General features: G+C 36.2%; 1 protein-coding gene across 2 annotated transcripts in view; it reads right to left on the reverse strand.

Annotated features, from left to right (window-relative positions):
* DPYD (dihydropyrimidine dehydrogenase) overlaps positions 1-23,961 on the reverse strand; it is a 332,821-nt gene that overhangs the window by 218,995 nt on the left and 89,865 nt on the right. The window contains exons 4-7 of one of the 2 annotated variants that reach the window (XM_030953352.1): positions 22,880-22,967; positions 13,222-13,383; positions 3,969-4,165; positions 48-129 (exon numbers count right to left, since the gene is read on the reverse strand). In XM_030953352.1, coding sequence (XP_030809212.1) covers positions 48-129; positions 3,969-4,165; positions 13,222-13,383; positions 22,880-22,967 — 529 coding nt within the window. Of the gene's footprint in view, positions 1-47; positions 130-3,968; positions 4,166-13,221; positions 13,384-21,387; positions 21,457-22,879; positions 22,968-23,961 lie in introns of those variants that run through there. The other variant, XM_030953353.1, reaches the window with a different exon arrangement.

The following is a 23,961-nucleotide window of genomic DNA, read 5'->3' on the forward strand; positions in this document are numbered from 1 at the left end:
TTCTTTTTTTTTTGAGCTATACATAGGCAGGATATATTTTTCATTACCTTCACTCCAAGATCCTTCATAAGCTCGGCTTCAAAATTCACTACATCATATGGCAAACGGAACTGGGGGATTTCAGACGTACTAAAACAAAAAAAAATGCTTGTAACTATTAGGAAAATATTATTTTAACATTTATTATTATTTGCTAAAATACTTATAATATATCTTAGTTACTTCTGACATATGCGAACGGAAATGTGCTGAAGTGTGACTCTTGACTTTTTTTAATTTTTAGAGTGACAAAAAAGCATTATTCATCCAATGCTAAAAATATAGGCCAGAAAGGCAGTACCTTGAGGCCAACACTGCCCACTCTTGTAGGTGACTAATTAACATATGTTATGTTTGAATTCTAAAGGACTTCAGCTTCATTCCTTTTGTTCACCAGAATACATAACACTAAGCTTAGGATACCCATTTAAAAAAAGACCTCATGGCTACTGAAAGCAAAGTGACATAGCAATCTTTCATTAAGCTATCTAATACTAGAGTATCAAATTTCCCATGCAATTTTTTTAAAGTGGTACATATGCTATTTTGAGCTAGGCTATTTAAAACTGTACCTCCATTTCTACTTCATAAATTTTTAATTATTTTTCAGGATGGACAAACGCTTTATCAGCTGTTGATTTTGTGTCTGTTTTTTGACTTAATCTTTATTAACCGGCATTTTTTCCTCCTGGGGAAGATTAAGAATGACATCTTCAAGTTCCCAGAATCACAAAAGGGAAAAAGCTGCAGTGCCAGTATAGAATCTCAGTTTATATCTACTGATACAGATCTAATATATATATGTGTGTATATATGTATATTTTTTCTTTTCTCTCTGGTGAAATTACATCTATATATGCCAGTTCTAAATTCCTACTGTAAAACATGTAAACATGTTGCAGAGAAACACAGTGAAGTTATGTTTTAGATACTTTTGTTCAATGAAGATAGAAACCTAAATATGCAGAAAAGTAAAGGCTTCTCCCCAGATACGTCTAAGCTTCAAACAGTCTAATCTGTTTTCAAATTAATGAATCTGTAATATCCATAACAAAGCAGAGGCACAAGAGATTCACTGCAGCTTATTTTACATATTGATATTGTCCACACATCTTTAGCATCTAACTTTGACAGGACAGAAGAGTTTTATTTCTTTTAAGTTGCATCAACTTTAATTACATTGATAAGAAACTGATGCTCTTCCTTATTTCTAATACTGCCCTTTTTACACTTTCCTTGACCAGTGTGCAATGAGAAGTGTTGTAAATATCAAATATAATGAATGTGTCAATACAACTTGCACAGGTCATGCTAAATAAAGGTGTCTGAGGCAGAAACTAATGTATCAATATGATTCTGCAACAGAGATTCAATAAAGAAATCTAATCAAAAAGAGGAAAGTTCTATTTTCCAGGCCACCTATGATGTCTCCACAGCATGCTCCCAGAACACCACTGGCTGTGTTACATCACTGTCAGAATTTGTAAACACTTTTTTTTGCTCTTACTAAACACTTCATTTTATGCTGTGAGGTATACCCACATGCATGCACATTAACTATGAAAATAGGCTTTTTATGGAAGTCAACTATATATCAATAATTTTGATGCAATTTCTTTCAGCAGCAGCATATGGTCTCTGACTCTGCAATGGAGAGACTGAGGGGAAAAGGAAATGGGGCAGAGATGGAGGAGGGATGCAGTGGATGCAAAGTGTCCCACAAATTCACGTCAACCTCAAATTTGACCCAAGTCAGAGGTGCTTGGACAGGTGCTTGGTGTTTCTCAGAGACTTCAAATTACTGCTGCTCAAGGGACAACTCTTTGGCCTAGTGAGAGAAGTATTTTGGTACATTGTAAAGCAGTGGCACAGATAGGAGCAAAAGCAGTAAAGCTTGTTCATGGTCTCTAAGCAATCTCATGGTGTGCTCATGCCTACTCTACTATAAAGCATAAATTTTACACAATTGGTAAAACATAGGAAAACCTGCCCATAAATATGAAAAATCCAGACACAGAGAAGCACAGATTTATGTAATATTTAAATATCCCACCACAGGAATTGCAATCACTAGACACCTTTCTAGTGTCACAATATTATGAAAATCAGCTATGATGCAAGAAACATCCTAATTAAAAACAACTGGAAAAAACTTTGAAGGCAAAATCACTGCCATTTTAAACAGCTGATTCCAAATACAAAATTGATTTGGTCGTCTTAGCAATTTGCAATAGTTTATGAAGCCTTGAAAACATGCTCATCAATAATCTAAATTTGTTAAAAGACGTGCTGCAAAGACTTAGAAATGCAATAATGGATGACTGCTGCCACAGGCCAGCCCCCCTTCTGTTTCAAGATTAAAGTAAGGACAAAAGGAATTGATGCCCTTAAACCACACATGAGCATTTCTACAGTGAATGGAAGTCAAATATGACCTTGATTAATACATGTTAAGCCTCAAAAGAAAGAAATACATTTAAAAATACACTCCTCAACCATTAGGATCTTAAGAGAACAGGCAAAACTCCGTGTAAGGCTTTTTGCATTAGGAGAAACAACAAGCAACACATTATTTTAAATTCAAGTTAAACCATGAAGAACTTAAGATCACACTGCTTCAAATATAAAAGCATGTACTAAGCAACTGTAGCATTGTACTACAGCACTGAGGCAGCTGCAGGAAGTCCTGCACTGTATTGCCAAGTCCAGCCTGAGTCCAACCTGTCACCAAAAAGAGCCTTTTTGTTAAAAACCTCTTATTAATTTTGACTACTTTACAGCAACAAAACTGATTTTAATCTGGTATTTATGATAACATGTGCTACTGAACAGGTAAATAGGTATTTCACATACTAAATTTGCAATCCTCTATGGTAACTAGTTCAAGTGAAACAGCTTCACAGTTAAATGCCTATGGATTAACACTTTGGTAATTAGGTAGAATAATTCTGAACCTCACTGGGAAAAACGCAAGTAATCGGTTCAACTTCTCCAGAACTGATTCTCTTTCTTGCAGAGCACTGAACAAGTATTTGACATTATGGATCAATTTCATTAACCGTGTCAACTCTATTGATCTCAGTGATGCTGCATTAAGAAATGTAAGTGCATCATCCTTCTTTCTCTGTTTCATTACATTTTTTATTTTTTAAACACATTGTGTGAGCGCATTTTGTACTCTTGCACACCTTACATTGTATAATTTAATTTTGATTTTGAATGGCTTGGTATCCACTAGTCAGTGTCCGAATTATCTCATACACAGGGATTCCAACAAACCTACTAGATTTGATCACAGCCATTACTGCAGTGGTAAAAATTAATTTTCTAGTGTAGAGGACTGACAACATGCAAATACTAGCCAAGGGTTTACCACAGAGGAAAATAGTAAACGTACCTTCCTTTATGTATTTGTAACTTTTCAAAGGTTGAATTGCAGGGGGTTTATTTCACCCATATGGTAGGGCCTGCTGATTGCCACTGTCACCTTTATTTACACAAGGTAGTCCAGGAAAGCATGCTAAAACAAAAACTCCATGAAATTACTATCTAAAGCATTTTAAGCATTCTTTCACTAGGGCTACAAGGACTTAATCTTGTTTTAAGGATAAGGGAAAATGGTTCCTGACACGATTTTCTAATATGTTAATTTGATCATAACAATTGCACCCTAGAATTTAACAGGTCATGTGAAGAGAATATAGGAGATAGCCACTAGATTTTCAGTTAAAGCTTGCCTGTAACTGTACCTCTTTTAACATGAATGATCAATTATTTAATTAAAAGGTGACTTTTACAGATCTGAAATCTTCTGTTCTCTTCCTATGCTAAAAGTCAAGCGATCATATATAAACTATGTATGTACAACAGTTTTTGCTATGCTTTCTACAATAATTGCAAACAGTGCTTTGTTATCATTGTTTTATTACCTTAAGCCCCCAAGGTACTCCTGCTTTTCAAATATGGTGATGTTTGAATAGCCCAGTCGAGCCAAAAAGGAAGCACAACTTAAACTTGCAGGTCCTGCACCAATAAGAGCTATCTTCACCTGATATGCTTCAGGCATATCTTCTAGAGGAGGCAAGGAAGGGTTTCTGATTTGAGGAATATTCATGGATTTGAAAACCTGAAAAGCAACACAATCAACAGGTTAAACACATTCCCTCTCTAAACTTTATTATGACTGACATGCTGGAAGCTTCTGCTAGTGCTGTCACATAGCTGGTATATTATAGCAAACTCACAACATTATAGAGGTTTCCAAATAACATGATCTGTGCATTTGTGAGGGATGTTGTATTTAATAGAGTTTGGTCCTTCTATGGCTCTTTTTGTTTTAAAACCTCTGAAGTCAGGTTTTTCACTACTGTAAATTTTACAGAGAAGACAGATCCAGACTACCAGTGACAGAATAGGAATGCGAAGTCAGCCAGATGGTAGAGAACCTCTGCAATGCCAAAAAATTTCCCTGCAACCAAATTATTCTTACTAGTAGAAAAATACCTCTGCAAGTAATGCAAAGGATTATAGTGCCAGTCAAGAGGCTTTGCTTCTTCAAGAGACAACCTGCATCATCCTGGAAAAATCACTTATAGCTTGAATTTTAGAGGTGGTAGGTAACAAACTTTAGGTCTGCTTGAAATGCTTTTTAGTAACTACACTTAGTCTTCAGTGCTATATTTTCATTGTTAACCTATGCTTTAGATTCTTCCTCTTAGATATTTTTATAGGACTTTATTTCAGTTTCTTACCTATCTTATTTAATTTGTTATCCACTTTTTAATTGGGTTTCCAAAAACTGTAGACACATCTGAAAGTTAGACTGTTGTCCCTATGCCCCAATGACTCATTCACCTGCATAATGGTGATGATCTGCTCCAATCTGTCCTGACTATTAAAAATACTTAGCAACAATCTCTGCCCACTGTTGTGTATTTCTATAGAACCCAATGCAATGGGCTGCTAACCTGGTGTAATGTCACACAATTTTTCAGATTTGCATTAAATTAGTTCTATACTCAGATATACAGGGAAGAGGTGAAGGCAGAAATATTCTCTATTGCCCAAGCAAGATTTCAGTCTCCTCTGCATTTAGAGAAATTGCAGAGAAAGGAAGTGAGTCTCTGTGTTGTACAATCTACAAAAGGAAAAAGAACAGACATACAGCCTTAGAGGCTACTAAACATTAGAAGCATGGAATAGCACAGGTACATCTTCTTTTTACTTTAGGGGGAAGTATGTTTAACCCAAGCAGTATATATCTGTAGCAGACATAATAATTCAAGAGTACATTGCATGGGGATTTCTCAGTCATATCAAAAATACCATCAATGCAGAATCTCAAAAACTACCAGGAGACCACACTGCTCCCCACCTATTTCAATGCAGAGCTGTGTTCCCTAATAACTACCTAGTCCTCTAAAATATATACACTGACATTTGTCTTAATAAATAGTACATTTAAACTATTTAGAAGCTTACCAACAGATTTTACTTTCCTTAGAACTCAAGAAGCAAAGGGTTTTCAAGTTAAACTCCGGCAATTCCACTCATGATTAGAATTTTTCATTTATATTTTGAATCAATGTTCATTTTCTTCATATGCACTTGAGCACTCATGCTAGGTAAACCAATGATTAGTTCCTTCCCACTCTAAAATTTGTGTCAAACTCCCCCAGTCTTTGTAAATTGACACAGTGGTTTAACAAACTGCATGAAGCAAGAGACAGATAATTGTTTTAAAGAAAGAAACATTTAAACCTGACAATTCATACAATATGGGAAAGTTTAATGTGGTTATTAATGGATTTCACAGGCTGAAAAGCTCATATTGTACTGTGAAACTAGATTATGATAACCCAAATGCAATGATATTTCTAAAATGTCTGCTTTGCTATATTCATAAGAAATTGCTTGAATTGTAGCAAATTTTCACTAGTCTCATATAGTTGTTTAAAAAGGGTATTCTGTAACAAAAATTATATAAATTGCATATTTAATATGCATATTGAACACTCTGAATATGCATATGCTTAACAAATTTACTACTAAATTTACTTTATCGTTAACATAACTATTTTTATATGTATTATTGAATAGTCATACCTATCTAATAAATGTTACACTGAAGTTCCACACTACTGTAGTGCAGTGTTAAGCTTCAGAAACCAAGCACTCATGCAGAAAATCCTAGGAGTTCAGGCTGAATGGTCAACTTTAATTCTGCCTATTTGCAAACAGGGTAAAACTGCCTTTATGCAGCTCAGCCAGCTTGTGTGGCAGTATCTTGCCATCTGGAATTCAGTGGCAGTTTTGCATATTAAGGCTGGCAGGGTAACTGTGTGAAAATAGCAAACTGCTTTAATGCATTTCAAAGGATTTTTACTCACCTCATGGTGAAGTTTCCCTATACTGCAAGTCACTCAATTAAATATCACTGGATTCCTCTGTATAAATCCTTTGGTGGCCATAGATGAGTAACTGGCAAGCAAGTGTTCAGTGGCACATTACATTCAACTGTCCTTTCTGCTTCTAATCTCTTCAGACTATGTTCAGGATGTAGGTAAAATTTAATAGTATTACCCTTCTCTCCACTTTTCCTTCAAAAACATGATTTCTTTCTTGCTTGCTTGGTGTTTGGATGGAGATTTTCCTTTGTTTTGCAGGGCTTTTTAACCAAGACCCATTCAGGAAAATGAGACCAAATGATGAATTTTGAAGCAGAGTCTCTCAGTAAAAAGCCTCAGTCATCATCCTCATGTCTGCCTTTCTTTCTGGGTCTCTCATACACACATTAATAATAGACAATAATAACACTAGGCATTTATTCTTAAACTTTTTATCAAATATGACACAATTATCATTACTTCACTGTCTAGGGCCTATTCAAATTAAGTCCACATTGATTCTGTCCACTTCTTATGCCTCATGTCCATTAGAGCCCTCCAAGAGGATATCCCAGTTTATAAAACATGGAGATTTAGTCCACAAGTGAGTTCCAATTTGACCAAACCAAACCAGGCAATCTATTCTGCTAAGTTCCAACAACTGAAAAAAATTCTCTCTTGATTCACATATCTGTAACATATTATAGTTCTCCTATTTGCATCACTTCACTGTGTAAAGGTGTGAATGAACTCGCTCAATACTCTATGGTTTTTTGTAGTACGAAATCCAACAGTTTGTTGTGTACTCTACTGTAAATAAAGCATCCTTTCACTGCAAAAGGGTCGTGTTCCAAAACATTCAACAAGGAGCAAAATTCCAAAATATATAAAAATATTGCATAACATGAGTTTACACTCAGGTTCCACAACATGCCCCACTTGAGCCAACTACAGTGGTTTCAATTGTTGAGCGACTGATTCCAGTTTAAATTTCCTGGAAAGTCTCAGCCAAATCATTTTAGCTGCTTTTGAGAATGCAGATAGGGAAAAGCTTATTGTTAGCCCCATGTAATAAAATTCTGGTTCTTTTCTTCACTACACCACTCTTGTATTAGAATGTTTTGATGAAAAGATGTGACATTCTGCAAAGAGTAGCAGGTGACTCAGAGAAATGTATTTTGCTAATCAGATGAAAATAATTTTAAGGCAAAGTAAGCATGACTTAAATGACTCCAAAACATTTTAAACCATTAAAACAGGCTAGAACTAACATTCAGAATTTTTACCTCAAATTTTATACAATTTAAAGTAAATAAAATACCTAATTTCAATCAGTGCGGCACTTAGAGCTACGGCTTAGTTGACAAGGTGTTGTTTGGTCAAAGGTTGGACTTGATGATCTCTAAGATCTCTTCCAACCTTAATGATTCCATGGTCCCTGTCAGTGTTCAAGGCCAGGTTGGAGGGGTCTTTGAGCAACCTGGTCTAGTGGAAGGTGTCCTTGCCCAAGGCAGGGGAGTTGGAACTAGATAATCTTTAAGCTCCTTTCCAACACAAGCCATTCTTCTATTCCATGACCACCTAAAATTATTTTTGGACTATGACAATGTATAACAAAATAGTAAATAGATTGGAAGATCAATCTCAGTGTTAAAGTGTGAAAAACTTTTGTCTAATCCTACAAAATGAGACTATCAAAACATACTTTGTATATCCAAGATATACAGAGAAGGATGCACTTCAGAAGGACAAACAGAAGGACAATTTAACCTTTTAGTAATATATGTTTTGACTTGATAACTAAATTTTCTATATTCTTCAAATATAATGCTTGGTTCCATGCTTAAAGGGCTCTAGAAATAAGTTTATCAGTAAGGTTTACAGTTAAACATCCTTCACTAAGGCAGTGAGATACCGCTTACTGACATGGACATTAGAATCTAGCTGGGATTAATTTTAGAGGGAAATGTATCAGTATACACTGAATTGTTATCACATTTTACTAGTGCACAGACAGCAGAATACAGGCAATGAAATCAGGAACATTTAGGAACTGGTTTTACTAGTTTCACACTTTCCCACTGGTTTCCATGGATATTTATCTGTAGGCTGGTTTACATTAATATGGGGCACTTGAATATTTAAAGAAGAAAATCATATTTTGCACATATTTTAATGCAAAATAAAGCAAATTGCATGCACAGTAACCTTCTTGAAGTTGTCAAATTACATGATCACCCAATTAATTCCATTTAATTGCAGCGGATAGCATAGGATGTTACATGAAGTGGTTTTTCCACAGACGTGCTAGTTATGAAACGTTCATGATCTTCCCTCCACAATTTAAGAGTTAAAGTTGCAATATTTCAAATTTTTATGGAAATAGGTGAGTGCTTACAAAACTAGGCCCCAAAACATCTTATTAAAGACTTTTTAAACCTCCATTATTCTAGTCCTAAGATATCCCATGGATTTAGGACATTGCAGAATCCAAATCTCAACATTTCATGAATCCTATTACTAAATGGACTCAGCAACATTCACGCAAATGCCTTAAAAACCAAAAAAATGCTTAACATCTGCAAAAAAAGCTTTAGGGAAGTTTATGCAACTTGCCAAAATATCAGAAAATCTTTCAGCAATGGCCAGAGAAATCAGAAGTCCTCAGATTCATCCCCTGAACTATTGTGGAAAGCGACACCATTCCCTTCAGACAAGCCTGAAATTTTATTATTATCATGGATTTCAACATGACTTAAAAGATATAATTACCTAAAGAGGTATTAAAATTAAAGGTGACAAACAAAGGGCTTTTTCTATTTGTCCTGTTGTCTTAGCTCCCCAGAACAATCCTCCTCTTGCAGGTGCAGCTCATACATCCATGCCCATGATGATGCCCAGCCTGGCATCTCAAGGCCATCCTACTACAGGAGTGGCAGCCCCGTAAGAGCCACCTTCTCCTCACAGCTGCACTACAGACTGATCAGAGCTGTCAATTTGCAGCTCAAAGAGGAACCCAAGCCCAAAGGCACAGTGTACCACTCCATGGCAATCCCTCAGGCAAGACATTTCTTCCTTGACTGTGGTGGGCTGAGGGAGAAGGGAGGTTCAGCACTCAGGTCCCTCACCAGAACACTCCTTCCAGTACAGGTACCCTGCTGAGCTGTCCCTAGGTGAGCAGCAGGCCAGCTCATACAATCCCTCTTTTTCAGAAAAACACATATCAAATTTCCTTTTCCAATTTCTTTCTGCTGCAGCAGCAGTCAGACTGTATCTGCAAAGAGGAACAAATCACCAGAACTGTAACTGGCACAAGAGCCACAGTACTAAATGATCTAGTGTTTATATCTAGCATGCAGAGATGAAAATACTACATTTTCTATTTAGCTGGTGCTGCACCATTCAGAATGATTAAACAGAAACAGAAAAGAACCTTTATATTCAACAAAGTCTATGCAAAACCATAATAATTTGAGGGTTTCTTACTAATACAACAGCAGATAAGGTAATAGACCTCACTTCTTTTCACTACAAGCTTGCAAACTTGTACTTGAGTAACCAGTGATTTTAGTACACTTTGGGACTGACAGCCATATACCTCATGCTTATATGTATTGTCACTGCAATCTCAGTATATTTCCACTGAAGTTGTGTTCAAAAAATGGATGTTGCCTCATTCTGGAGTACTTGGGCAAAGGAGACAGATAAAGGCATTAATATAATTTTGACCTGTGCAAGTAGCAGGTGCAACCTGAGCTTGACACTCGTCATTTATAATAGTGAGATTTACTCCATGTTATTCTCTAGATGCAACAGTTACCATGGTAACTGCATCCCAGTACACACATTCTACATCACAAATACAAACGGACATTTCCCTTTTTCCACTTAAACATTTAATTGCCAAAAAAACACATTTTCTAAGGCTGGATTACAATTCACTTTGAGAATGAGCCAAACATAGTTACAAAACTATGAAAGGGCAGAAGGGAAATGCAGGCGGCATAAGGTGCCATTTTTTTTTTACTGTTCTACCGTATGCAAGACAAATATTTTACAATTAGGAAGCTTTATCTGCAGTATGAACAGATGATCAGTCATTGTTCAGAAGCACAAACAGGCACGTCATACCCATATATTTTCCATTTTAAATCCACATTCCTGCTTTACTGCAATTTTATCTATTATCTCAGCTAGCAGTTGTGCCCTTTTATTATTGCTCACTCTCATAATGCATCAAGTGTATGATCCTCAGACTAATTCAGAGGGAAAAAAAAGCCTAAAACTGGCTTCATGCACAATGGAGTTTTCAGTAAATAAGCCCCTGTGGGACAAATATTACACCATGCATGAGAATCACCATGCAGCTCTCATTAAGACTAACACATGTTGCATGCCTAAATTACACAATTTGCTAAGTTACTTGTACAGGTAGAGCTGTGAACACACTATCTGGGCCAATTCTTGTATGAACAGTAGCACCTTACAATTTTCTTCAATATTATAAGCTGTATTTTTATAATGATTTTTACTTGGAAGCACTCATACCATTATATTTTTTCAACTACACCTATTTTCACAGAAAAATTTAACTGAAAAGTAAAAAAGTACTAATTGCAAAAGTGTCTGCCTATTATTACTAATTAAGAGTGCTACAATACATACAAATTCTGTGTTAAACAGAAGTAAACCTGAAGGTTATTAACAACAATTTTTTTTCTTTTACATTTTTCATATATTAAATGTATAAAAACATAGATACTATGAAAATACTAAAGATAGTAACATTTTTTTGAAACGTTCTTTTTGTTGGACTGCCATATAGAACTATGTAACAATTTTATTCTGTTAGGGCTCCTGGAACTAACATAATTTTAAACAAACTTGAAACATTGAAAACTATTCATTCTCTGCAGTTTTCGTATCAATCATAATGCTAGCACTGGGGTTTTTTTAATAGATTTCTGAAGATTTTTGAAGAAAAATAGTAGATATTTAGCATTATCTACCAAGTCATAATTCCTCCCTATTAATCATAGAATAAGAGCTAAAAGAAGACACAAATCAAATTATAACAGATATTATTTTCATTTGGTTCCTAAACAGTAATATTTCACAATTGTATTTATGATCTACCTTCCAACTGTCTAATCTTTTTTGTTTGGTCGGTTGGTTTCGGGTTTCTATCTTTGGTTTTGTGGGGGCTTAAGGAAAGAAGTAGTCTTCTGCTTTGCAACAAATACTAGCCTTCTACATATATAGAATAAAGGCCTCTAGAAGAAAAGCTAATAATAGTGTTTCTTGACTGATAAAGCCCAGCTATACAACATACACACAGAACTAACACAGATCAGTGTCTCTAGTCTCATCCTGTAAATGAGAACTTGGAACACACTTGTGCGTTCAAATCTCAAGAAAAATGAAGTGGATAACTATTTAAATGACAGAGAGGAGAGGAGAAAAGATTCAGCAACAGCTAGCAGAAAAGTTTATCAGGCACTCCAGAAGATTTACAAGTCTCCTGGAGAGAAGAAAAGAGGGATACAGACAGATAAAAGGAGAACAGCAGCAGCAGGTAGTATTATTTGCTCATCAAATCATGACCCACAGCATTGAGAAGAGAGCATTGAGAAGTCTATGCTTGACACTAGAGGAAAATACTGGTCTTTTAGACATCATTTGTTACTTCCAGATTGATTTGCATTTCTCTTTTGGTCTGTTCTACAAAGTTGGTTTTTTCCCAGGCTTTGCAAAGTTGACTGGAACTTCATTGTAAGTTTGTAAATAAGATCAGCCAAATGGCCCATGATACAGAATAGGGACACGCACATTAGTTAAGGACTGTATAGAAATGTACAATCCTAACACATGAATATGCTGGTTTTAATATAGCCATAACTCCTTCACTTTTACAGAGGCCAAAATAATCATTTTTACAAAATTTTACTTCAGGTAGATCAGATGAGGTACCATCTGAGACCTTGAGTGAGGTAAAAATTCTCCACGCCCTCAAAAGAAATCAACAAACGAGTAGTTGCCTCTTTCTTCAGACAGAAATTGGAGCATTAAAACTACATAATCCCAAGCAATGCACAAGAAGCTCAACAGAAACCCATGCAAAGAATTTCTAATGTGAAGCAGCAAGTAACAACCTTTGCTTCAAGTAGCCAAAACATGCACCTACCTTAATGAACTAGTAAATTTACACATACGCACTGTGAATCTTACCTATATAAATAAATACACATGGACATGTATTTTAGGTCAACCTCAAACTATGTATTTACTTCGGTTTGGAAAATAAATAAAGTAAATACATTAAAAAGAAAAAATCATCTGAAGTTTATCCTTTGTCTCAAAGCCAGCACAAGCACACATTAATTCTGCCATAGAATCTACCTATGCCCAGAACAGTTCTATATCTCCTTAATATGCATTTACAGATACAGCTGCACTTGATCTTTTCCCTTATGCAGCCTACAATCTACAATGGAGCAACATCCACACCTGTCACCTAAAATAAATTTTTCATTATAAAAGAAATTGTCTCAACTACCAGTATGTCTAAAGAATCATCTTGTTCACAAATAATGTTTCTTATGTTCCTACAATGTACTGCATTATGAAAGCATTTCTAAGCATTTGAGTGTGTGGTAAGAAACAGAATAATTATTCCAGCTTTCTATACTTTAATTTTATTAGTATCAACTTTTCTTGAAAAAAATCATTAACAAAGGTAACCACAGGCAATACTCAATAGTACATACAAAGAATTTAAGACATTCGCAAGTCCTACCTCAGTAGCAAACTGCTGCAATCCACCAATATTAATTGGTCCTTCCTCAGTGGCATACAAATTGCAGCCACCAACACAGAGATCTGATGTTGGACACACCATTCCACATGTCAGGCCAAGTGGATTGTCAGAAAGAATCATTTTGGCAGCTCCATAGTAGTTCTGCAGGAAAAAGAGAAAGGAAGAAGAAATAAAAACGACAGTCACATACCAACGAAGCAAAAATTCAAACCTTCAAGAGAGAATTTTGTAACAAAATAATATATAAGCATATGTATTAAATAACACTGACCTTACTGAAATGTACTACCATGTTATGCAAAATCCCATCAAAGACGCTGAAAAGAAAGTCAGCAAAAACCGTGGATTATGAAAGGTAAACTTTTGCTTTTTATCTTGCAAAATGGTTAAAAGCATCTTCAGTCTGAGGGGATCGTAGGATTTTTAGTAGCATAACAAATCTACCTTCAAAAACTACAATTGCTGCATTATGTACTTGAAAATATTCTCTCCGTTTCTGGGTCAATTGGGCAGTAGCTGAGTTGCAATCCTTGTTACAGGATGACCAGAAAGTGCTGGTTATATTACCAGTTCTTTACAGCTCGGGAATGAAAATCTTATTTTACACATCTGTGCACACCATCTCTGTTGATATTCCTGTCCTTCACACCAGACCAGTAGTGCCAATTTTCCCAGACACATGATGAGAAGACTTTCCATGTAGCCACCTGCAGATATGGCAGTATGGAATTCTTTTTGATCTTTTTTTTTTTTTCACAACACATACTGATCAGGGCAAACACTTACTCTCCTGTTTCCTTAAATCCTAAACCAGGGAACTAATTAAAGATGTTACCTACAATTCACAACTTCAAAGATTCTCAATATTCAGTGGACTTCTTCAGAAAAGGAATAGTCACCAGCTATATGAGAACTAGCAAGGATTCTTTCCATACTAAAACTCTAAGGAATGGACTTTAGCAAGTTCCCAGTGTCTGATGCCATGAGTAAACAACTTCTGCTGTTTTTTTCATCTAGACAATTGTCTTAAGAAGAAGAATCAGAGGAAATGCCAGGAGTGACCTGAAGTGTCATTTAAAGAGAGAGAACTACTGTTGGCAGTTCTGCACCTACGTTAATGAAATCATATTGTATACTTTGCCACATAGAGTTAAGAATCCACTCAGGAATCAAAAGATGTCAGTGTCAAGATCTGACAATTTAACCAACAATGGGTAACAAGAATTTGGTTTGGGAAGTTCAAATTCACTACAGGCATATTATTAGACTGAGCATGCAATTGTCTGAAGTTAAACCAGATCATACAGACACAAACAGAAATTTCCAAGAATATGCCAATATTCAAGAAATGTATTTGTAAACATAACTGAACTCCTTGCTTACAGCTGTTGGTCTACTAAGGCAGACCACGAGCCTATCTCATTCATCTGGAAACACAAACCAGCTGCCTAGACAGTACCAAACCCCACTGAAATTCTAATCCTGGCTGAACAGGCAACCCCTTTATACAACTGTTCTGAAGAACCTTCAGCCATTTCCCCTGTGGTGACTAGTAAGACATTTTATTAGCCCTAATTCTCATTTATTCCACTGTAAAGGAATATTAGTTAAAATGGAATTGTACGTATTAGCAAACAGTTTTGCTCTTCCAGATTATTATACTGTTTTGATATCAGAGATTATTAGGGATTCTTAAAAAAACCTGTGAAGAAGAAAAAACCTGCAAGCTCAATTTGGCAGGAAATTAAAGAAGTCCAGTTATATTGGAGATGTCACTGACACAAATTTGCAGACAGCAGAGGTGAAAATCAATGCAGGAAACCCACATTTTTCCCAAGCAGCAATGAGACCAGCCTAGTTACCCTGCAGCATCTTAAGTGGCACTAGATGCCTGTTCCTCAGGCAATTACATCTAGCCATTCCTTTCTTCTACTCTAAAGGAATAATTACAAATTACTGCTGGTTATTTTTCTCACTAACTCAAAGACAAAATGGTTTTTAATGAACTTTTGTTCTCTTTTATGTTTCACACATATTAGACTTACAGTTTTCCTTCCTGTGTTGTCCAGTATCATTACATTTATTATCTTCAACTCTGGTTCAATGGAAACAAAGCGCATTTCTATTTAAGCAACTTCATTAAGGACTGTCTACATTTTTCAGCTTTGCAATTAAAATCTATATACAGACCTAGTTATTACGCCTAAAAAGCAAAGCTGTTAAATATTCCTCTTTTAAAATTAATTTTCTTGCATATATAAAGTATATTCTCACACTTAAACTGCGCCAATGCAACGTCAACACAGCTGGCACATGTTACTTCTTTTGAAAGCTCAAAGCAAACTTTGAGCACAGCTATGCTACAGAAAGACAGGGCACAATTGACTTCAGAGAGAAAGGCCCAGGGTCAGTAGGGCTATAGGACCAAGACCACAGTTTGTTAAGGTGATATCTAAGGAAATCTGTATCAGAACACCATACCAGAGTTTGGTAAGAAGGAAGCTGGAACTGAAGACTCAATAGGGGTAAGGCCAGCTACTGCTGAACTCTTACTTTGAGAGAAACATGATTGAGTATATGAAGATAGAGACATGATTTGGAAAGTTTTGAGATATTGGTGTCATGACCATGAGTTCCTGCAGCTGGCACTAGTAGTGGTAGCATCTGAGAAAAAAAAAAGAGCTGCATTCTCTTCAAATAAGAATATCAAAAACTACATAGTACACATCACCATGTTAAATATTAAGACCTTAAATAAATTGTATCAACTGGTATATATCTTCTAGTCTTAGCACCTAAAATAATTTTAATGATAAATTAAAAGACAGTCACATTTGAGAACAGCAGGGCAAGGCTTCTGCACTGCTTCAACTAGTGTGTTCCAACCGTGCTAATGTGGGCACCTCTAGAGATGAAATGGAAGCACAGGTTCGGACTGGACTTGGTTTCATGGTCTGCCAAAACATAACTACTCTGTGCTAATTTTACCATAGGTAAACTTAAAACATTCTCTCAGAAGAGCCACAGTTCCCTTATTCTCCTTCTACCTTCCTGGAGATCAGTGCAAGCACTGTTCCCATTGCCACTGCTCCTGCTCACTCCCAGTGAAAGGATATTGCCATGTGCTGCTACCACAACTGTGCAGTGCCTCGAGAGCAAGTCCACCTGCAAAGCTCCTGCCTGCCAGGGCACAGTGCAGTGTGGCGGCTGGGCTCCGAGCTGGGCTGCATGTGCCTGAGTTGCTTCATCTTTTTGTCATTCTATTCTATTCTATTCTATATAATTTATCCTATCTTTACTGGGCAATTATCTAACATACCAAAAAATTAGAAAAATGTTTTACAATACTTGACAAACACTGACAGATAAATTCAGTAAGTCTAGTAAGTTACACTGAGTGGTGTTATGCAAACTGTGTTACAAAACTACAAAGCATGGTAGTACAATAATAAATGAGAGTTTTTAGAATGTGTATATGATCTTAAATGTTTAATTACACAAACATATTTTGCTTATGCAGCTTTATCCTTTTTAAGCTAGAAGCATGTTTTAATGATCATTACATTTATCAGTGACACTAGAAGTAAAATATTCATAGTATATTCACGTTTTTAAAAAATATTGATCACTTCATTTTACAAAACCAGTGTGTAGTAAGCTGCATATAAAACAGACATGCAGAGATGCAGACCTGGCAGGCTGGTAACTACGCACATGTTGTACATGAGAAAGGATCATAATTAAAGGGAGGCTGGCTTCATTAAAATGACACAGTTACTTCAGTGCCTAGAATAATGCAAGCTACCTTAACAGTTTGGAGTAATTTATGTAGGTGTTTAAATAATAAGTTGACTCAGTTGGCCAGTTTCTTACAGACGTCACAGAGGAAGCAAGTCTAAAACTAGAATTCTGAATTTTTTAATGAGATAAATGTCTGCTCCTGCCTTTGTTCACAGAATCTTTTTTCCGGTGCATTTCCATGGAAATAAATTAATCTAACTGGATAAGATGTTTTGTGGTTTCCTACAACAAAATGTCAATAAATACTACATTGCTAACATAGGGAACAAAAAGAAGCCTTAAACAGATATCAATAATCAGAGGAAAACAGGCAGAAGAGGATCTCCACATGTATCATTTGGAGGCATTACATAATTTGCATGCAAATTAGACTGTGTTTTACTTGAAAAAAATCTATTAAAACACATAGGATCAATACTGAGAGACCAGAAGAAATTATATTTACTATCAGGAAATGCTTATAGCATCCTTTCTTTCAATTCAATTCAAGAGCTTTTCAAATAAATTCACTATGCATCAGGATGTTTTGATATTGCAGTTTTGTAAAAAAAACCATGAAGAATACGCATTATTATGCTTTATGTAATAAAAATTAATACACTGACTTTATCAGAATTTGGAGACAGTGTGAATGCTTTAAAAGGAAAGAAGAAAACAGTCATAAATTCTTTTTCATCTGGATTTAAGTTTAAAAAAGGGAGACATAGCAAAATACATGGAAAAATATCACCACCTCCTATTCTAGTTCATGTTCTGTGATGGCTTCAAAATTTACTCAAGATGTATTGGATTAAAACATTTCCACAGACCGAAGAGTCACTTTCTAAAGTACGTTGTTATATAAGGAGCATTTTTCACACTGACACACACCAGTTCAAATATAACAAGAAACGCCCTCAGTCTGTCAGCCCCCCCAAATATCTTCCGAAGAAGAATGAACAAAACATAACAGCAACTTATCAAATCATACATATTCTATATTATAATGCTGATGATTTTTAATCAATCCAGAAATCTTTCACATCATTTGACTTGTGTCATCATAACAGGACTGTAATTTCACACAGTGTCACTATCTTTTTATGAAAAAGAACGGAAGAAATATCTTGTACTGTCATTTTGTCCTTTGTAGTCTAGAATGTGAGAGATTCCTTAATTGACATAGTGTCATCGCAAAAGTCTATTCTACATAATTACACTAGGGCGACTGAAACCAGCTGTCAGCCATTCCATTACACTAAGTACAAACAGACATCTCAAGAAAAGTCACTGTTTCATGTGCATCAAATTTAACATCATTCCTAATGTTTCTTTTAAATTATTTTTTTCCTTACTATTTTATTTAGTGACCTGAAATATACTACGATTAACAGAGAAAGCTGAATAAAACAGTACTTTTGAAAAACCTGGCCTCAAAGAAGTACTTAAAGATTAATTTTGATTAATATCTGTATATAATTATTACCAGTCACCTAGCAGCTTTCTGCCGTCCACAATCCTTCATTGTATTAACAGTACCCCACCTACAGTATTTTACATATGAACTGTGACTCGTCATTTTCTACAGTCTTTGCAATGGCATATAGATGTCTTTTGTTAATTTAGTCAGAGTTCCTCTGGCACAGAAAAACCCCATCATTCTATTTTTCTCACCTGTCATAATCCTATGTCTCTCAACACCCTTTCTCTGTGGCAATCTTCATTTATTTTCTCTTAGCAATTCCACAACTTTTTGTATCTTCTTTTCCTCTGTCTACACATTTTTCATTTTTCTTATTTCTAATGTATTACCACAAACACGGTTTCCTTGACTCCCTCAATCTCCCAAACTTCAGATTTGCCCTTATGCCTTTATGTCCTTCTCTGTCTTCCAGTTTGTTCCCTCTCTGATTTCTCCTTTAAAAAATCAGAATTGCATTCTTGAAAATCCCACACAAATTTCCTTTGGTTTCATTTAAACCTAAAGATTCCTCTGAAATCCTAAAACTTTCCCCTGGGTTCCACAAGTTTCTCTGTACTACTCCTGACATTAATTTCTCCCTCCTCCATTTCCCTCCCAGTGTTCTGCACAGCCCAGGGACAACCTTTTACCTTTTATCCAGAGGGCAGCATGGCTTTGCTGATTTTGGGGATTGGGATGTTTTTTGTTTTCCAATGTGGAGTTTTCATTTGGTTTGGGATTTTTTGGGGGGCACTGGGTTCTTTGTTGTTTTTGTTCTTTTTCTAATGTTGGCCTCCATATAGTCTGTTAAAATAGTTGATATGTCAGTGCAAACCAGCTTATCTTTACCATTAAGGGATGTGGGAGAAGATGGTCTTTCAGAACACAGAAAAAAACTGTAGAGTCAATGTCAGGAACCACTGTATTAATGCATGGCTTGAAATAAAATTGTGAGAGCTAGTCACAGAGGGCTACAGTAACAAAGTGAGTTCTATGAGTCCAGATAACAAAAAAGATACTTCTGTACCCCCAGTTCTTCATTACAGACTGAGACTGTAAAGGCTGAGTCACTCATTCCTTATGCCTGTGCTGTGTAACAAAAGTTGATATCCCTGTGTGCACCAACAGTTGTTTTCCAATGCTATTACTCAAACCATAAAGGATGTGATAACAAAAAGCTCCAAGACTCTCCCACTGAGCAGTTCAAAGGTAAAGCATGTGAGGAGCTGCTGTCTTCTAAAGGGCCGCTTCTGTGGCATGGTTTTGCTGAACAGGAGAAAAGCTGCACACCCTACAAGTGTTTAGGCTGAGAGATGCTTCTGGGAAATTGTAGGATTTTCTGCTGCTGTAAAACATTTGCTTGTGCCAGTCCTAAAGGATGACAAGTGCTAAAGCTCCATTTTACAAATTCCTTCTTGCTTTGACATATCAATGCAGGGAAAGGAGAGCATGAAATCCTAAAATCATTCCTGGTACTACTTCAGGGCTGGGGGTAAGAGCTTCTCCTGCAGCACCTGAACATGTTTGGACTTTCTTTAGTGTATTTTTTTTCTTTTTAAAGAAATAAACAACTATGACAGCACTTGTTCATTATAAAGCAAGAAATACATGTTTTGCAATGTGGTGGTGTTTAAAGAGGACAGCTGGAAGTCAGAATTCTTGTTTGCCCTCTTCTGATATTTGGAAACAAAAATAGTAACGTGTGCCTGGTGAATTTAAAGTCTGATCTCTAAGAGACACAATTGCAAGCGGCCTTTATGAACTGAGAAACACGAACTGGGAAGACACAATGGAATAGATTGTACCTTTATAAAGTGGAGTTGTAATCCAGTTTGTATGGAAAAAGAGAATGGAAGTTGTGGCCTAAACTCTACTGAGTCACAGCAGCTAACACAATACAGCGTAAGTGACATCCTTTCTCTCAAAGAGGCTCAAGGCTCATTGAGTCTGGCAATTCAATTACCCTCTCAACCCAGGAACAACCCTCCTCCCTTGTCCCTCTTCTACTTCAGAGCTCAGGTCTAATGGCAGAACAGCCAGAACAGCTACATTGTACATGGCCTGTAAATATCTAAAAAGCCTCAGGCTTAAGAGAACAAGAATCCCTGACCCTTTATGATTGCTATAGCCATTTCCCAACAAAACAAACCACATACAATAGAGCTTTTTAATACCTGACAAAGTAATTCATTTTCAGTTTACTGCTGTCTAAATATTCCATATTAATAATGAATCATGTTTAAATAAATACCTGCATGCAATACTGCTTACACAAGGATAAGGACAGGGAATTTATTGAACACAATCTTCTCTAAACAAGTAGAAGGGTAACCAGCTGAAGCAAGTTTCTCAAGTGGGTGATGAGAGATTCAGACACGAATCTTCAAGAAGTCTAGAAAATGCACCCCAATTCCCTGAATCTATTGACCTCAAACACCTGAATGTTCTATGTTTCACCTATTTATTTCTTCTAGAAGCTATCATACATATTTATAAGCTTTTGGATTAGAAATGGAAGTTTATTTATATGATGAAAACAGCAAAAACAAATTTATCATTCTGAAAATTATATTCAATGACATGCAAAATATCCTTGATCATCTTAAGCAAGAACTTCAGTGACAATAATACAGAAATTCTCATCAAGCTGAATATTCAGACTGCTGAATGATAATATCTAACTTATTATTTCAATAGAAGTTCAGCAAAATGCATAACAGTGAAAAATTACTTACTGGTTCCATTTAAAACTATCAAAATTATAAATTATATGTTTTACTGTTCAAAAGCACACTATTCTTGTCTTCTATCTGCTCTAAAAGCGTATGGCGCAGGTACCACCACAGCAGCAGAATGAAAAAGCAGAGGACACCACAGGAGCAGCCATGGTAGTGGGCTCTTACACAGATTCTGCCAGGTCATGATTTCAGGTGAATCATTTCAGCTTTTGGTACCTCCCCCTCTCAACTTCACCTTGTACCTTTGACAGAAAGCAAGGAGTTTCAAAATTCAGTAGTGTAAAAACAGCAGTACATACCTACAACTATAAAAAAGATGCCATTAATAAAGTAAACCATAAGAATTTCCAATAATTTTCTGAATAACAGGATTTGTTATAAGAGATATTTTATGGCAAAGGCATCAGAAACCAATACATGAAAAGGAAAATTCAACCCAGCAGACTGCAGTCATCAAGTCAAGGCTGGGTTCCCTCTGCACTGTTCGTTTCCTTAAGTTGCTTGGGACATGGATTACAGGAGGCATAGCCATTGACATAGAGGCTACAAATACAGAATCATAGACTGGTTTGGGTTGGAATGGGACCTTGAAGACCATCCAGTTTCAAATCACCTGCCATGGGCACGCACTACTCTCTAGCCTTGTTTCTCAGCCCATGAATTCGGCTACTTGCTAAGCATGTCCCCCTGGGGGTTTTACTAACTTCTAATTTTAGGAAGTTTCTTCTTTTGGTTTGGTTTTCTGGCTGTTTGCTTTTAAAGTGAGCATTAGAGTTGTTGCAGAGAATTGCTTCCACAATCATGCCATGTAAGATTTCTTCTTGTAGGGTAAGGAGAGAAAGAAGAGCATAAAACTGTACATAAACTCAAACTTGAAACTTGAATTAACAGAAGCAGTGCTGATTTACACATGCAATTTTCCATTCTAACATCTTGAATAGCAGAAACCAAATATCCAACTTTTCAAAGCTTCCTGTGTGTGAATGTTTCCTGCTGCTTACACAACAACCAGATATAAACATGAAGTAAAAGCAGCTACCAAAGTTGTGTTGTACCTTTTATCATAAGTTTCAGAGTGGATACAGAAGATATTGATAGGTAGGGATACAGTCCAAAAAGACATGCTATGATTACATTTCAGTAATCTAAGATACTTTGTGCTCTCCACAAAAAAAGTTGTATCTACTGAGAGAATCGTACTAAGCTGCAACTCTTTTCTAGAGCAAGATACTCTGATAAAATACCGAGTGATCAGGTCACCTACTCAGGGCAAAGCCAGTGTCTTACCCTGCACAGGCAGCTCCAGGAAGATTCAAAAGTCATCATCAAACAACCCAAATTCTGTAGGATTGATCCACCTCACTGATCATCTGACAGGTTAAATCTGCCCTATTAGAATCAGTAAGCATGTGCTCATTGGCTTCAGCAAGGCAAAGACTACTTCAAACCTTCAAGGCAGTTTACTAATATTATTCCAGTATAGCATTGCCAAAACACAACTCTCAAAGCTCTGCAGTCACCCCACTTTTATTGTCTCTGCTCTGTAACAAAAACACAGAATTCAAAATTAATCTGCCTTTAAATAACCCTTCCACCAAGTTACAAAGGGACATTATATGTTATCTCCTGCCACGTAGAACTGCAAGCCTGACTTTACCTTGTTTGCAATACTTGTGATGAATGACTTGATGTCCAGATTAGTTGGGCAACTCTTCTGACAGGGGGCATCTGCACACTTTAAGCATCTAGGAATAAAAGAAAATGTGTCAAGGAGACATGGAATACAAGTGCTGCCAATAGCAAAAGTTTTTCAAGTTAACTTGCTAAAAGATAAGTCACAAAGCAATAATGCAAAACACTTACAAAGAATTTATATTTAAAATCTCAAAGTACTATGTGATCGTTATTGACTGTCATCAACACAGATTAGTTATGTTTTGTTGACTGCACTTTACATAGGAAGGCAGAGGGTACCATTCACAAGCTCACAGACAACACCTGTTGAAGTATTAGGAAACCCTCAAATTACACTGAGGTAATTTTTTTCCTTGGAATGCATGGTTGCTAAACTTCTGACCAGTTCATTTTTCTATTTGAAAACTCCTGTGCTGTAAACCTAAATTTATTAACTAAGTTCTGGAAGTCTCATTATGGACTGAATGTTGGACCATCAGACATATAAAAGCAACAGTATTTCCACAAAGGAAGGAATTACTTTTTACTGTATGTCCAAAGAATAAGAATAGCTGATGAATTTTCAAGTCACTTTTCTATGAATTTCCAGTGATAAGTCTGTGACTTCTGAAAACAATTCAGAAGTCTTATACACACCCCCAACCAAAATCCCGAAGACCTTCTTCCCGTCGTTTCTAATGACAAAACCTAACTAAGCAATAAGGTGACAAAACATCCTAAGTAATAAATATTGATCTTATGTTTCTGCATAGTCATACATGGGGGTGTGATGATCTGGTTCCTTGCACCACTCCCATCTAAGGACTAAGTCCTCAGGACAGTCTACACAACTTGCATTAAGCAAATCTTAAAAAAAGATAAAAGTCAGCTGAAGGAGTAAAATGGTTCTCTATTAGGCACAAAGGTATTAGAACACAGCCTTGGTTTTATAGATCAATGATTATCACAGGTCAAATGCCTCACTACTTGTCTCAGAATTCATTAGGTTATTCCAAATGCTCTTTTGATACTGATTTAGTAACAGTCAGAATTAATGTAAATTGT

The sequence above is a fragment of the Camarhynchus parvulus genome, chromosome 8 (assembly GCF_901933205.1).
Source record: "Camarhynchus parvulus chromosome 8, STF_HiC, whole genome shotgun sequence".
In the NCBI taxonomy this organism is placed as follows: Eukaryota; Metazoa; Chordata; class Aves; order Passeriformes; family Thraupidae; genus Camarhynchus; species Camarhynchus parvulus.